We start from the raw sequence: 14,798 nt of genomic DNA on the forward strand, positions 1-14,798 counted from the left end.
AGTGTGTGCCGGTTACGTGTGGCCCCGTGAGGTCCCCCAGTTCTTCTCCTGGCCCAAGGCACCAGCAAAAATACTGCTAGCCGTTCTGTTTTTGCTGTTTTACGTCACCCTTTCCATTGTAAGCCATAATTTTCAGAGGTTTATAGGTCAGCTATAAAAAAAATAAACCTATCCTTTTTGACTAAAAGGGGCACTTTGAAACCAGGAGACCAGTGTGGCGACAGGGCAAGTGTGCAGCGTGCATGCAGCCTCCAATGCCTCCACCAAGCCTCGCGCCAGAGCCCACTGCTCCCCACCCACTCCTGGTCCCGGCCCCTCCCCCTCCCCCTCCCCCCATGGGCCTTGAGGTTGCCCCTCCCCCACTGCGGGTGCAACTAGGTCTTGAACACTGCAGTCTGGTGGCCCATGAAGCTGGGCACCCCGAGCAGTGGGGGCTGCACCTTGTGCAGGGTCTGAAGGAGTCGGCAGGGGTGGGTCTGCCTTGGCCAAGCCCCAGCAGGCACCCCCCAGAGCCCTGCTCCCCACCCTCCCCCCATATGCCCCCCAAGCGCATCCTCAACCCTAAGATGCCAGATGTGGCCAGGATGTAGGTGGTTTCTTTGACAAGGGCAGGTCAGAGGCTGCACGAAGCCTGGCACACGGGGTGGGGTGACACATGCAGGCGGGGTGGGGTGCCCCTCACTAGCTGAGGGGTCTGGGGCAGGTGGGCTTGGCCAGACCGGCCACGAGAAGCCCCCTCCGTCCTGGACAGACGTGATAGAAAGCAGACTGGGGCTGCCCCTGCAGAGCTGCTGCTTTTGCCCGCTCTGCCCTGTGTTCTAGCAACCCAGCTTTTGGGGTACAGCAGAAGGGAGCCCGAGAAGTGTACAAGCACAAACAGACGGAGGGGGAGGGGGAGTGCAGCATTTTTCGGCCTCTTTATTTAGAACCCGGCGGACGAGGGGCCGGGGCAGTGGTACAGACGGCTCAGGAACCATTTCAACAGATTTGTCTTCAAGTTTAAAATAAACACAATAATAATAAGAGAGATAGCGAAAGCGCGAAGAGACTGCAAGCTAGGTGGGCATGTACGGCAGCTACAGCTGGTGAGCGACCCTTTTCCCCAGAGTCCGCTATAAAAATAAATTTACATTTGTCAATAACGGGATGCGGGTGGTAGATAGTGCCTTTGGCATAACCAATAACCGAGCTATTGCGTGGCAGAGCGGTCCACGCCTGGACATAAATAGAAAATATAAGTTAGTATAACTTTAAAAACTTTTTGTACAAATATACATGGTTTTTTTTATTTTTTCCTTTTTTTTTTCTTTTTTCTTTTTTTTTTTGCACTGAGTTTCAGCAGAGATTAAACATTTTATATAAATGACTCTTAAAGCTTTACACCTTGGGACCAGTGTACTCCTCGTGCAGAATACATTTAGATATAAAAAGACGTTATTAATACATTGCACAGTTTTCAAACTTTAAACACAAAACCGAACGCTGCTCTGCGGCAGCTGCCGCCGGTTGCTGCTACATGAACGGTCCCAGCCGAGGCCCAGCGCTCTTCCTACGTCCGCTGCCCCGGCAGGTTCCCTCGGGGCTCTTTGGGCTCTAAACTGCGGGGAGAAGGCTTGGTGAGCAAGGACAGCGGGGACCCTGCGGGCTGGCCCCTCCGCCCCAGGTGCGACGTACTCACCTAGCTCATCGCAGCCTCTTGCGCGGAGTCTGCTCCGCCGCACCCACCCCAGCAGCGGCGCTAGGAGAGGGACACCCTGCGGGGACATCGCTCGAAGACTTGGTCTCGGGCGCAGATCTCTTGCGCTTGGCGAAGAAATCTGCGGGCGACAGCGCGCGCGGCCGGTCGGGGCGGGGCCGGCGGGGTGGGGGCGCCGTCCCCGCCCGCGCCGAGGTCCGCGGCGGGTCAGCTTTGTTTACGTCGCCGCGCAATGTGCTGTGTAAGCATTTCCCCTTGTCCCGCGGCCAAGCCCCCCGGGGCCGCTGCCGTGCTTAACCCCCTCCGCGCCGCGCTCACCGCACCCGGCCGCGCCCGGGGAGGGTCTCCCGCGTCTTGGGGCGAAGACCGCGCTCCCAGGGGGTCGCGGCCGGGACTCCTCCTCCCCTCCCTCCCGCGCGAGCCGCCCGAGAGCACAACAGCGGGGCGGGGAGGCGGGCGCGGGCGCAGCCGCGCCCTGAGCGCCGCGGGCCCTTTAATGCCACGGGAGGAGGCGGGAACGGAGCGAGGCCCCCGAGGGCTGGGGAGACCGGCCGGCCGGACAAAGCGGGGCCGGGCCGGGGCGGGGCCGCGCGGGGCTCACCGGAGATGAGAGGCCCGGACAGCTTCTTGATCGCGGCGCCGTTGGCGCTGGCGGCAGCGGTGCCGGCCGCGGGACGTCCCGAAATCCCCGAGAGCAGCTGGTCGGCAAGAGGCTCCTGGCTGCGCTGCGCCTGGTTCGCACCCTGCTCGGCGCTATCTAGAGGCGCCGCATCTGGGGCCGGGGCCGGGGCCGGGGCCGGGGCCGAGGCCGCGGCCGGGGCCGGGGCCGGGGCCGGGGCCGGGGGCGGGGTGGGCGCCGGGGCCAGGTCGCTGGGCGACTGCTCCGGCGCCTCCTCGAGGCCGTCGAGGGACTCAGCGGCCGGCGACTCAGGGGGCGGGCTGACAGCCACGGCGACCGGGACGGGCCGGGGCGCCAGCAGCAGGCGGCAGCGCCCCACCTGCACCGTCTCGCGGTAGAATGCAGGCACGGAGTCGCTGTCCACCTCGGTCCACTGCAGGCGTCCAGGGCCCCGCAGCGGCACGTCCTGCTGGAAGTCGTAGTCCCAGCGGTTCTGGTCCTCGGCGTTCAGCTCGGCCAGGCGGGTCTGCAGCTCCCGGCTCAACTCCTCGTGGTCCACGGGCCCGAAGAGGCTGCGGCAGGCGCTAGTGCGCGCAAGGATAGGGAAGGTCCCACGGGCGACGAGGCGCTCCATCGTGGATGTGCTGCGGAGGTACGCGTCGGACGTGGCTGGGGGCTGCGCGAAGCCGGGCGGCGAGAGAGGAGAGGAGAGCGAGAGGGAGAGGAGAGAAGGAGGGCGGAGGCCGGGAGCAGGGGAGACCCCGCGCGACCAGACTGCGATTGCAAAGGGACGCGGCGGGAGGGCGGGCACGGCGGCTACCTGGCTGTCTGGTCCTGGACTGCTCCCGCGTCCGGTTCGCCCGTCTCGTCCGGCCGGCAGCCGCGCCCCCTCGGTGCCTGCCTGCTCGCTCCCTCTGGCCCCGCCGGCACCCCTCGAGCACAGCGCACTTGGCCTGTGGAACGCCCAGCCCGCCCGCGCCCCCTTTATACTCCGGACCCCACCTCCCCCGCGCGCGCGAGCCCCGCCGCGATTAGCATAATGTAGTATTTTCAGTTTCAACAACACGGCGGCGATTGGCCGGCGCCGCGCTGCCCCCGCCCCGCCGGCCGCCCGGCCCCCGCGCACCGCCCATTGGCCGCGCGCACACCCACGGGGCGGGCCGGGGCGGCCGGCTGATTGGCGGCCGCGCAGCCGGCGCGCTGTAGCCGGGGAAGGGGGCGGTGAGCGGGGCGGGGCTCGAGTTAAAGGGCGCCGCGGGCGGTAACGTGACACCGCGACGCCCCGCCCCCTCGCCCCATCCCCCCGCGCCCGCCCCCCGCCGGCTCCTTTGTCTGCAGGCGGGGGCTGCGCGGCGGCGGCGCGGGCGCCCCCCTCGGCCCGGCGCGGCGGGGCCGGCATCCCGCCAGCTCAGCGCGCCCCCGGCCCGGGCCGGACCCCGGCGCAGCCCCGCCGCCCGCGCTGCCATTGGGCCGCCTGCGCCAGCTGACGGGGCTTTAACCCGCCGCTGCCAGCCCGCCTGGTGGGAGCGGGACGGGGTCTTCGGCTGCCCCCGCGCGGCCTGCTGCTCCGGGCTCGTGTCTCTGCGAGGGGTCCGCGCACCTGGAGCCCTGACACACCTGCCAGCCCTACGGCCCTGGCGTCGCGAGGGGGCACAGGGCTCAGCGCCACTCTTTCCCCGAGGGGCGACGTGGGGACACCTTGGAGAGCCTGCCGTCAGCCCCCCCGGAGTCGGAGCCTGGAGCCGCGATCTTCAGGGGCCCACCCTGCCCAGTAGATGGGAAACATGCCAAGCCCACCCTCGGCTGTGCCTGTCACCTCACTGACCGGGTGCCCACCCGCCTCAGGCTTGTGCTAGGCCACTCCAGGCCCGGGAACTGCCTGCCCGGCTGGCCGGAGGCTGTTGTGCTGGATAAAGGGAGGGACCTGCCTGAGGTCACAGAGAAGGACCATGCCCCTCCCCCACCTGCAGCCCCTCTTGCTGCAGACCCTGGTCTGTCTCTTTCACACACTCACTCCGAGCGCGGGCGCGCGGCACACACACACACACACACAAACACCCCTTAGCTCTTATCCCAGCGGGGCCAGACCAAGAGAGGCCTTTATTTTCTGCTGCCTTCTTTTTGGCCCAGCCTTTCATGAGACAGGGGCCCAGGAAATGCCTGGAGCCCCCTCCAACGAGCCCGAGCCTGGAGCAGCCCAGGAGGAGGGGGCTGCCAGGCACCTGCTGGGAGAGTCCAGCACAGCGCTGAGCTCTCAGCCCCTGTCTCAGGTAAGCCTGAGCCTCAAGTCAGCGAGAGCAGCCTCTGGGAGGGGAGGAAAAGTGAGGCCCACCCACCCCCACCAGGCTGCCTCCCCCTCCAGGTCTGGTGGGTTCCAGGACACCCCAGTGGTGGGGTGCCATGGTAACATGAGGATGTGGGTGTGGAGGGGTCTTCTGAGTCCCCGGGAAGGAGGGCTGAAGTTAGGGGAGCAACCGGCTCGGGACTAGGTGTCAACCCAGGTGAGGGGCGGGGTGAGGGCTGCTCTTTTGGTGGGACCAGAGGCAATGATTTATGTGGATTTCTTTATTTTTCTCTGTATGCTATATTCCAAATTTCCCACAAGCACCAGTGTCACAATTTTTATCTTCAGGAAAATAAAGAAAAGCTGAAGGAGGCTCCCCAGACACCATGAACCCCTCTAGCAGGGCTGGTATCAACTGGCAGGGGTGCGGGGGCAGAAGGGGGCAGGGTCTTAGGGTCTTGTCTGGCCTAGTGCCACTCACGGCCTCCCCAGGGGACCCCGAGCACAGGGCCATGGAGTGGTGACTGCATAGCCCGGGATCTCCCAAAGGGCAGGATGCCCAGGTTCCAGCTGCCCGGGAAGGCCAACCAGCCAAGGTGCTCACTGCAGCGCTCAGCCGGTGCCAGGAGCAGGAGGGTGGCTTTGTGCACCCCCTCGTTTGGCCGAGTAGGTGGAGCGACTCTCACCCTGTTTTATAAGGGAAACAACGAGACTTCTAGGTCAGCCGCCCAGCCAGAGGAAGCGGCCGGGACACTCCTGAGTTCCTTTCTGGTCAGGTTTCCACTCAGGCTTCCTCCTTGCATCTTTCTGCTTTACCGGCGTATTACGGAGTCAAAGCTGGTGCCCTGGGGACTCCCCCTCTTTTGGCCTCGTTAGCCTGGGAGGTGACTTTCTGGAAGTCTGTGGCTCTGAATTCAATCCACGATGGAACCAAGTAGCTTATTAAACCTGCTGGTCCCAGGAGTGGGGCTGAGGCCTCCACCCTGAGCCAGGGACACACCTGGAGGAAGGCACCCCGGAGCTGGGGCCTGGGAGCCCCAAGCCCAGGCGCTGGGAGGAGGCCCAGTCGTCCATCCCAAGGGGCCCGGGAGCAAGCAAACATCTGTCTCGGGTACAACAGCCGAGCTCCAATTTGGTGATTAAAAATACATCCAAAGGAAACAAAGGGAACAATATTTGTACTCCGTGTTGTGCAGAGCAGAACTGGGGAGGGGGTGCTGGTCCCACCACACAGGATGGGCTCCGCTCCGCCGAGACAGGCTTCATGGGTTGCTCTAGTGCCCGAATGCTGCGTGCAGGGAGCGGGGGCTCTCCTGCCCAGGCCCTGCTAAGCGGTGTTCATGTTTGTCTCCCGTCTACTCCCGTCAGTCCTGTCCCCTCCAGTGAAGCCACAGAGGACGGCAGTGTGTCCACCCAGCCTCGGCTCCCTCGAGCACCCAGAAAGACCACATGTCCCAGCTCCTTTGCATTCAGGTGGCCTGAGGACTAGTTTTGGCCAGGGAAGGCTGTCAGCCCTGCTGTGCACAACTTCCCGCGGGCACAGGCAGACGGCGCAGCAGTCCTTCCCCGCCCTCTGCTGGCCAGACGGAGGGTCGCACAGGGCCTCGAGGCCCCGAGTGACCACGTGGAGGGACAGCCAGCCCCACCAGCACCCTCTGCACACCCACGCAGCCCGTGCTGGGAGTACGGAATAAACGTTATTGCATCTTAACCCACTGAAAACATGTGAGTGTCTGTTACAGTGGCTGGCATTACATACTCTGACATACATGGCTGGCACGGGTTGATTTCAGTCGGCGTTTTATAAATGAGGAAACAGAGGATTAGGAAGATTAAAAACTTGCTCCTGCTCACAAGTGCTCAAGGCAGGATTCACCTAGAATAGTCTGACTCCTCTGCCCAGTCCCCAGGCCTGACCACTATAGTCCCATGCTAGGAACGAACCCGGGGCCTGACCGCTATAGTCCCGTGCTAGGAACACACCCAGGGCCTAACCACTATACTCCCGTGCTGGGAACGCACCTGGGGCCTAACCATGCTCTAAGGCTGCGAACACACCCAGAAGCAAGAGCAATTCGGCCGCAGCCATCTCAGGGCTTAGCTCCCGGGGGAGACTGGGTAGTTAACGCAGCTCAGTTCCCCAGCAGACAGTCTTCACAGTGCCCCCCATGGCTGGGCAGTTGGTGTTGTGGGCCCATTTTACAGCTGAGGAGACTGAGGCTTTCGGGCGAACACGCTGGCCAGTGAGCAGCAGAGCTGGGGTGGGTCCAGGAGGCCCTGCCCTTGGCCACGTGCTGCTTCCTAGTGGCCGATCTCCTCTCTGGTGCCTGGCCTGCCCCCACCAAGCCCCTCCTGGGTGTGGGGTCTCCACAGCTGCTTCTCTGGCACGGCCACAGACCCCATTGGGAACATGTGCCATGGGCAGCTTCCTGGGGACAGGGACGGCTGTCCTGGGTCAGGCCCACCCCCTGACCCAGAGCCCCTGGGAACACAAAGTCTGGGACATAGGACACCTGGCCTGGGGCAGGGACAAGGCTGAGCCAATGGCCCTTCCCAGGGGGTGACCCCAGATGGGCCTGGGGCTCCTTTCTCCCCTCTGGGCCTTGGTCAAACCTGCCTCGGGCCAGTTCCCTGGGTTCGGAGGCCCTGAGCTGTCTTTCACATACATTAAGGCCTGGAAGAATTTTCCACTGAGCCATGGGCCACATGTCACCCATCAATCACAGAAGGCTGGGAATGCAGGCTCCAGGTCAGGGGGGAGGGGGGCTGCGTGCCACATGTAGCTGCTTCTGGAGCCCACTGGGGCACCTGAGTGCCCCCGGCCACCCCAGCATCGTGGACTGAGGCCAACCACGTGCCCTCCCGCAGTACTCCTCGGTCCCTGCTAGGGGGGTCTGTGTCTGTGCCCTCCCAGGTGCCTCCCCAACTGGTATCCAGGTGGCACCCGTTCTGAGGAGGCCCGAGGGATGTTACAGACAATGGTGACACTAGCCGTCCCCATCTTATGCCCTGCCCTGCACCAGGGCCGGGCTCGTGGCCTCAGCTGATCCTTCCAAGCCCCCGACAGGGAGGTGATTTTATGCCCATTTTACTGAGCCTGAGACCCCCAAGGCTTGAGGCTCAGCCTGTCCACAGACTCTGCCAGGGCAGGGACGTGAAAGCAGGAGGGAAGAAGTCAGGGCCCCAGTGCGCCTCCCCTGACATCCCCCCAAGCCCTGGAGCCAGGGTGGGCATCTGTGCAGGCTCCGGACCTGACCAGGGATGGGGGACCCCAGAAGGGCCACCGCTCGCCCAGCACCAAGCACTCGGACCAGCCCAGGGCAGGACCTTGCCCAGCTCTGTCCCCAAGCCTCCACCTTCTCCTCCATGAAATGGGGTGGGGAGTCTGACCGGGGCCGGGGGTGGGGAGTTACAGATTAACCAGCCAACCCCCAGCAGCAGCCAGCGCAGCGCATGGGGGCCCAGGGCTGGCGCAGGGGCTGCTCCTGCTGCACCAGTTCCCAAGGGCTCGCCCCGCCCCCCAGGACAGGCTGTTCTTGGGGAGGCTGCCAGACACGTCCTCCGCAGGTGCCGGCCTCCCTCCTGTGACGCGGCCACATGCGGCACAAGCTCCGATTACAGGGACTGCCTTGTGCTTGGGGTCCCGGGCCGGGGGTCCACACTCCCCAGGAATCGGTGGGAGGGACTGGGCAGGCCCTGCAGGGAGGGCTGCTGGGAAGAGAGAACAGCATGGACGGGAGCCGCCGCCCGCAGGCCAGCCCCCCACCGCCCGTCTCACAAACGGGCCAGGGGCTGCGTCCCTTGGGGGTCTGCAGGAGGGGACTGGTTTCAACACAGAATGTCCCAGGAAACCTAGGACCACTGGTCATCCTAGGCTACAGACGGCCCCTCTCGGGGGCCCCTCCCCGGCCAGGGGGCAGGTGCGGAGGAGGATCTGGAGGGCTCGTGGGGACCTGTGTCAGACGCCCTCTGGCCAGCTCTGAGCCCACCAGGCCTGCCCTCCTCCCCACCAGCAGGACACAGACTGCAGGGCCCGGCCAGCGGCTCACTTTACCAGGGAAACAGCAAGAAAAACAAATCTGGTGTGAGCAGACCCCCCTCCCCACCGAGCCTCCCCAGCTTCCTGTCGGAGCCAGCGGGGGGGTGGGGATCACTGGGAGTCTCCTGCCCACGGGCTGCACCAGGGACCCCAGGCCTTTCCAAACCGCCCATGCCTCAGCGTTCGGGGAAGCCCAGGGCCTCCTGAAATGCCACAGGAGAGGGGCGGTGCCTGCAGAGGCGGCTCAAGGGTCCCCGTCTGCACCCCTGCCGTCCCTCCTGCAGTTAGGGAGGCTCCAGGCCGAAGCCCCAGCCCCCGGCCTGCGCCCACCGGGACCTCCGAGATGAAGGGGCTTCCTCGGCATTGGGACAGGCTTTATTTTAGACATCAGCTGAGCACTTACCATGCACCGTGTGACCTCACTAAACCTTGTCACATTCCTGTGCAGGAAACTGAGGCCCAGAGAGGCTGGGTGACCTGCCTTCGGTCCGACAGCAAGCCGGAGACGACCAGGCTGAGCCCTGCCCTGGGCTGGGGTCCTGCCTCCACCGTCCCCCAGGGTCGGGGAGGAAGAGGGGCTTCCTCACTTCACCCAGCTTGGAAACCCCCCCCCCCCGCCCGCTGGGTTTCCAAGGTGAGGCCAGGAGCTAACAGTGGCTGCGCCCTGGCCAGCTCCCAGGACCCCAGGACAGGCTTCAACCCGGCTGCTCCTCACGGTCACCCTGCACCCCCAGGGCCGCTTGAAGTAGGTGCTCAGCAGATGGGGTGCCCGGGCCCCTCTTCCCCCGCAGGGGCAGCGGAACAGCCGCTCCCACCCATCCGCGAGCTGGCAGCCCTGATGACCAAAGCCGGGCGGCTGCTGCCCCCTGGTGTCCTGAAACGGTATGGCTGCCCGGAGCACCGCACACCCCGCCGGGCAGGAACCCTGAGCAGCCCCCAGCCCTGCTGCCTCCCCGCCCACCTCACCCATGCCTCGCAGCTGCAGGTGACGTGGGTGAGGGCCTTAATCTCTGTGACCTGCAGACCCCTCAAGCCTAAGATGGGGGTTCTGCCCACCGTGGCCAGTCAGGCCCCTGAAAGGCCAAAGTTCATTTTCAAAAAAACCCGAAACCCCGAGGTGCTTTGGGGGCTGTCACTCACACCTTAGTGGGAAATAGCATGTTGGCCTCTCCCACCTGCAGGGGCGGAGGGAGAGACGGAGCCTGCCCTAAAGACCCGGGTGGGCTCCCGCCTGTGTTGTAGGCCCTCCTCCTCTCCTTCCTCCCAGCCCCTCCTCTTCCTCTTCCTGCCCGTCTTCCCACGGACTGCGGCATCCCAGCACCCTCTGCCTTTGCACCCCAGCTTCTCCGCCGGCCCGCGGGGCTGGGTGACCACGTGCGGACACGCACTCACGCAGCTTCAGTCGTAAAGCTCAGCCGCGCTCCGGCTGCTCCCGACGGCGACCAGAGCAGTCATCATAACTCCTGTTTCTGGGCTGGGCGCTGGGCGCTGAGATCAGGATGGACACAGGCCGTGCAGAGGGTGGGCTGGGGGAGGGGCCCGGCATGCAGGGCCTGGGGCTGCCGCCCAGGAGCAGTCTTCACCTTGACGTCGTCCAAATACAGCGCAGCCTTCACCCTGCAAGGGCCAGGCACTGCCCCGCCGAGGGGCAGACTATAGGCATCAGGGTCAGGCAGAGTGACTGCCTCTTACCAGCTGTGTGTCCCTGGGTGGGTTGCTTAACCACTCTGTGCCTGTGCTGTCTCACCTGTAAGGCTCCTGATGAAGCGTGGAGGCCAAGTCAGCGTGTGCCGGGCACAGCGGCACTCTTGAGGACGCCGCACACCCCTCCCAGCACCAGTCTCTCCTCCAACCCAGGGGTGGGCAGGGCACAGACCCCAACACCGACAACCCCTCCAGCTGTTTCGCAATGAAACTGGACATTCGCTCTGAACCCAGGGACGTGGGCCGGCAGGGACAACTCAGACCCTTGATCCCGTAGTTCCCTAAGCACTACCGGGCGGGACGAAATGCTATTTACAACACAAGCAGCTTGGACAGTGCAAGCACCCCCCACCCCCACCAGGGTTCAGGGGCCCCGGGATGCAGACCACGGTGACTCTGATGTGTCCGTCTTCCTTCAGGCCCTGAGGGAGCACTCAGGCCCACGCCAGCAGGTGCTGCACACGTGCCTGGCACTCAGCAGTGTCCCCATCCCCCGAATTCTGGGCAGCACCCCCCCCGTGCCCCATGCTCGCACTTTACGTGCGAAGTATCTCACTCAACCCTCACAAGCATCCTACGAGACAGTCATTAGTGTCCCCATTTCACAGGTGCGGAAACTGAGGCTGGAGAGGTCAAGACCCTGGTCAAGGCCTGGTAAATCATGAGATGCCGGCCTGGCGGGGCTGACTGCTAAGCCCCAGCTTCAGCTGTCCCCTCCCCAGGTGGCGCCAGGTTTTAACTTGCAGCAAATAGTGACGCGAGCTAATGCTGGACCTTGTCTGTATTTGAACCCCAGCCGTGACAGACATCGAGGGAGGCGCTGCCAAGAGTGCTGGGGCATAGGGGCCTGGTCCCTCCTCCTCTCCAGTCAGGGCCTGGACCGGTGGTGTCTGATCCGCGTCCTCATCTCTGTCCATCCCTCCCTTCAGCAGCCACCGCCCTGTGCCCTCACAGGAGGCTGTGCCCTCAGGGGCTTCCGGGCAGGCGAGAGGGAGCAGGCAGCAGGGCAGTGCCCGGGCTGCAGGAGGGCAGGGTGCCAACTGCCTGACCAGACGGGGCCGGGCAGGATTTGCAGGGTGAAAACATCCGTGGGTGGAAGGCATCGGCAGGCAGGTGGGCAGACAAGGGCACAGACCCCTCCCAAGACAGGGCGCAGCGGCCCCGCAGGCAGGGCTGCAGCCAGGCCTCGCTCTCGGGCTTCCTCGGTTCGGGAAATGTGTGCTAGACCCAGCAGGGCCGAGTGGGGTGGGGGAGCCGAGTGGGGTAGGGGAGCCTTGCTGCCCGGGGTGGAGGCTGGCCGGGGCCACCAGGGGTTGAGGGGCTCACTCAGACAGGTCTGGGGTGCCCAGAGCAGAGCGAAGAGGCTGCTCCGGCCCACTGCGATGCCGGCGTGGCCACCCAGGCTCCTGGCATGCTGCCCAGTCTGGGGAGGAGACCAGGTGAGGCTGAGGGACCCCCAGGGCAAGAAGGGTGCATGGCTTTCGTGACTTCTTGCTTCTTTCTGGTCCCTGGACTGAATTCTGAGACGTCAGAGGTTCTAAAGATGCTGCCTGTGGGCCGGATGTCAGCGCCTGGGGCTGTCCCTCATACCTGGGGGAGCAGGAGCCAGGGCCAAACGAGGCAGGGCTCAGGGCAGACGCGGGACCCACGAGACAGGCAGCGGCAAACGTGGGCCCTCAGGCACGTGCCTGTCTGGGGACCAGGCCCCGGGAGCACGTGCCACTGACCCTCACTCCTCTCCCGGCCCAGCCTGGTGAACGGGTGTGGGGTCGCTTTCCTGCGATGCCCACAGGCCGCCTCTTCCCAAGGCAGGCTGCCCCTCACACACACACACACACACACACACACACACACACACACACACACCCCGAGGACCTTTCCGGGCCAGCACCGCCAGCCACTGGCCACTCCCCACTCCTTTGAAGCTGTGGTTCCTTCCGGAGCACAAGCAGGGAAGATCCAGGCCGCGCCCCTCCCCTCCTCCAGCATCTTCCCTTCCTCGCTCCAGGTCAAGGCCCAGGGACACTGTCTGGCCCGCAGGGACCCGTGAGGGGAGGGGAGCAGGTTTGCCAGGCAATGTCCCCATTTTAGTATGGGAAACCCTCATCCTGAAACCCCTCTGTCCGGGGCCCATGGCATGAGAAAGGGGACCCGGCTACCTCAGACCACTGCCCAGCCCTCTCTCCAACACCCCAGGGGTCTCCAGCTTTCAGGCCTCGCACAGTGGACACCTCCTCCAGGCAGCTTTCGGCCACGCCTCCCCACCAGGCCTGTACCCCTCTTGGTTGTGGCCATCGACCAGCAGGAGCCCCTGGAGTCTGTGAACCACGTCCCCCCATGCCAAGCCCCTGCGTCCAGGCCCACAGTGGAGCCCGTGGGTGAGGGGTGGGAACGCGCCCGTCCCAGGACCCCAGACCTCTGCCCCAGGCCCACAGCAGCTGCCGTCCCTACACTGGGAAGCTGCCATCTGGGGCTGGCCAGGTCCCTGGGTCACTAGAAGCCACTGGAGAAGCCCCTGTTGGCCGGCAGAGCATCCTCCGGGGCGTGGCCCTGCCGTGGCCCAAAGACCTCAGTTCCACACACCTGCCCCCTGGAGAACCAGCCCTGGACAAGGCCCAGCCCCTGCTCCTCCTCCTAAAAAGCCTCTGCCCGGACTCCAAGGAGCATATTCACAGACTCCAGTTCCAGAAGGTTCCTGAGGACGTGCCAGCCCAGCCCCTCGTGTGGCACCTGCGAAGGACCAGTGCCCAGCAGGTCAGAGGCAGGGTGGGCATGACCAGGCCGCCCAGGGCTGTTCCCCTGGGGCCAAGGACGCTGGTCAGGGGTGAGGAGCCTCTGGAGCTGCCTCCCATACTCTCAGCCTGACACCTCTGAGACGCAGCCAACACCCGGGCCAGGCCCCAGTGCCCACTGCAGGCTTGGGGGCCCTTGTAAGGCTGTGACACCTTGGGGGACCTTGTAAGGCTCCAAGGACAACCCCCAAGCCGGAGCCAGCCAGGCCTGGGGATGCTGGGACGGACCCCAGTGAGGTGCCTGCCTGCCAACAGAGCCTGCTGTGGCCGCGGTCCCCCGCCGTTTTGGCACCAGGGACTGGTGTCATGGAAGACAATGTTTCCATGGGTGGTGGGGGGTGGTTTCAGGATGATTCACGCACATCACGTGTGTGTGCGGCCGGACCTCTCTGCTGATGGCAGTCTGTGTGTGCGGCCGCTCCCCGGCGCTGGCGTCATGGCCTCAGCTCCACCTGAGACCGGGCATGAGCGTCTCACAAGGAGCCACAGCCTAGAGCCCTCCAGGCACAGTTTACAGTAGGGCTCGCGCTCCTGGGACAATCTAATGCCGCCACTGATGTGACAGGAGGCGGCGCTTATGCCCTGATGTCAGCGATGGGAGCGGCTGCAAACACAGATGAAGCTTTGCTCACTCTCCTGCCGCTGGCCTCCTGCTGTGTGGCCGGGCTCCTAACAGGCCACGGACTGGTACCGGTCTGGTCTATGGCCCAGGGGTTGGGGACCGCAGTGCTGTGGGGTCCAGGCACCTCCTGCCAACCAAGGTCTGAAACTGTGGCTCCCCTGGGCTGGCCAGGTGCCCTGGGCACCCTGGCAGGGGCCGGTAGATCGGGGACCCACACCAACCCTGCCTCGGCCCTGGTCCCCCGTAGCCAAAACATTGTTGGTGTCCCTGAAGAAGGGCCATTTGAGGTGGGTCCTCAGGGAGCCCTGGGGGAGACAACGGGGGTTCCACACGTTCCCTGCATGTGCCATAGGAGGCCCCTCAACCCACCCTGGGGCCCTGCTCCCCCCACCGGCCCACCTAGAACTGTCTGGTGCTGTGTCAGGGCCACCCCCACCCTTCTCTCTCCTCTGCAGTGTCATGTATTTTTTTTTTTTAAACTGTAAACAACTGTTTTCTCTCTTTATCCCACTTCCTCTCTCAGCTCCCTTTCGCAGCAAAACCCCTCAGAAGAGCCGTCCCAGCCGAGCTGGTGCCTGTTCCTCCCGCCTGAATCGCCCGCCAGAGCCAGCGACCTGGGGCAGGGACTCACCCTCTCCACTCGGCCCCCTCCCTCTCCCTGGGCAGTCTCAGGGGGCTCCTCCTCCCAGAGTGGGGGTCGCCTCGGCCCTTGGCCCCTCCCCCCTCGCTCCCCACCCTCTCCTGCGGAATCTCCTCCAGGTGCACAGCCCAGGTGCACAGCGCTAATGCCATCTCCTTGCACCCTAATCCACACACCCAGCTCCGACTTCTGCCCCGGCCACTCACTCACGGCCCCTCCCCTCCATGGGCGACACTGAGCTCCCTCCGCAGCAGCCAAACGCCACAGACTCAGCCCGGGCGGGCCCAGTGGATCAGGAAAGCCTGTCAGCCCTTCCAGAGATGTGCAGAGTCCCACCCCTCCCTCCACTGCCACCCACCATCCAAGCCCCTGTCACCTCTCATCTGGATCACAGCAGAAGCC

The 14,798-nt window shown here is 64.7% G+C and overlaps 1 protein-coding gene across 2 annotated transcripts; it reads right to left on the reverse strand.

The window, feature by feature from the left end:
• Positions 1-898: 898 nt before the first annotated feature.
• CDKN1C (cyclin dependent kinase inhibitor 1C) lies at positions 899-3,284 on the reverse strand. 2 transcript variants are annotated; one of them, XM_045558461.1, is made up of 4 exons: positions 3,136-3,284; positions 2,298-2,959; positions 1,679-1,817; positions 899-1,598 (listed from the first exon to the last, which is right to left on the reverse strand). In XM_045558461.1, exons 2-3 carry the CDS (start codon positions 2,947-2,949, stop codon positions 1,684-1,686), a joined length of 786 nt encoding a protein of 261 aa, XP_045414417.1. In that variant the 5' UTR covers positions 2,950-2,959; positions 3,136-3,284; the 3' UTR covers positions 899-1,598; positions 1,679-1,683. The 2 variants fall into 2 exon arrangements, with proteins under 2 accessions (XP_045414417.1, XP_045414416.1); XM_045558460.1 differs by having other exon boundaries at positions 899-1,593; positions 3,136-3,264.
• Between the last annotated feature and the right edge of the window lie 11,514 nt (positions 3,285-14,798).

The sequence above is a fragment of the Lemur catta genome, chromosome 7 (genome assembly GCF_020740605.2).
Source record: "Lemur catta isolate mLemCat1 chromosome 7, mLemCat1.pri, whole genome shotgun sequence".
NCBI lineage: Eukaryota > Metazoa > Chordata > Mammalia > Primates > Lemuridae > Lemur > Lemur catta.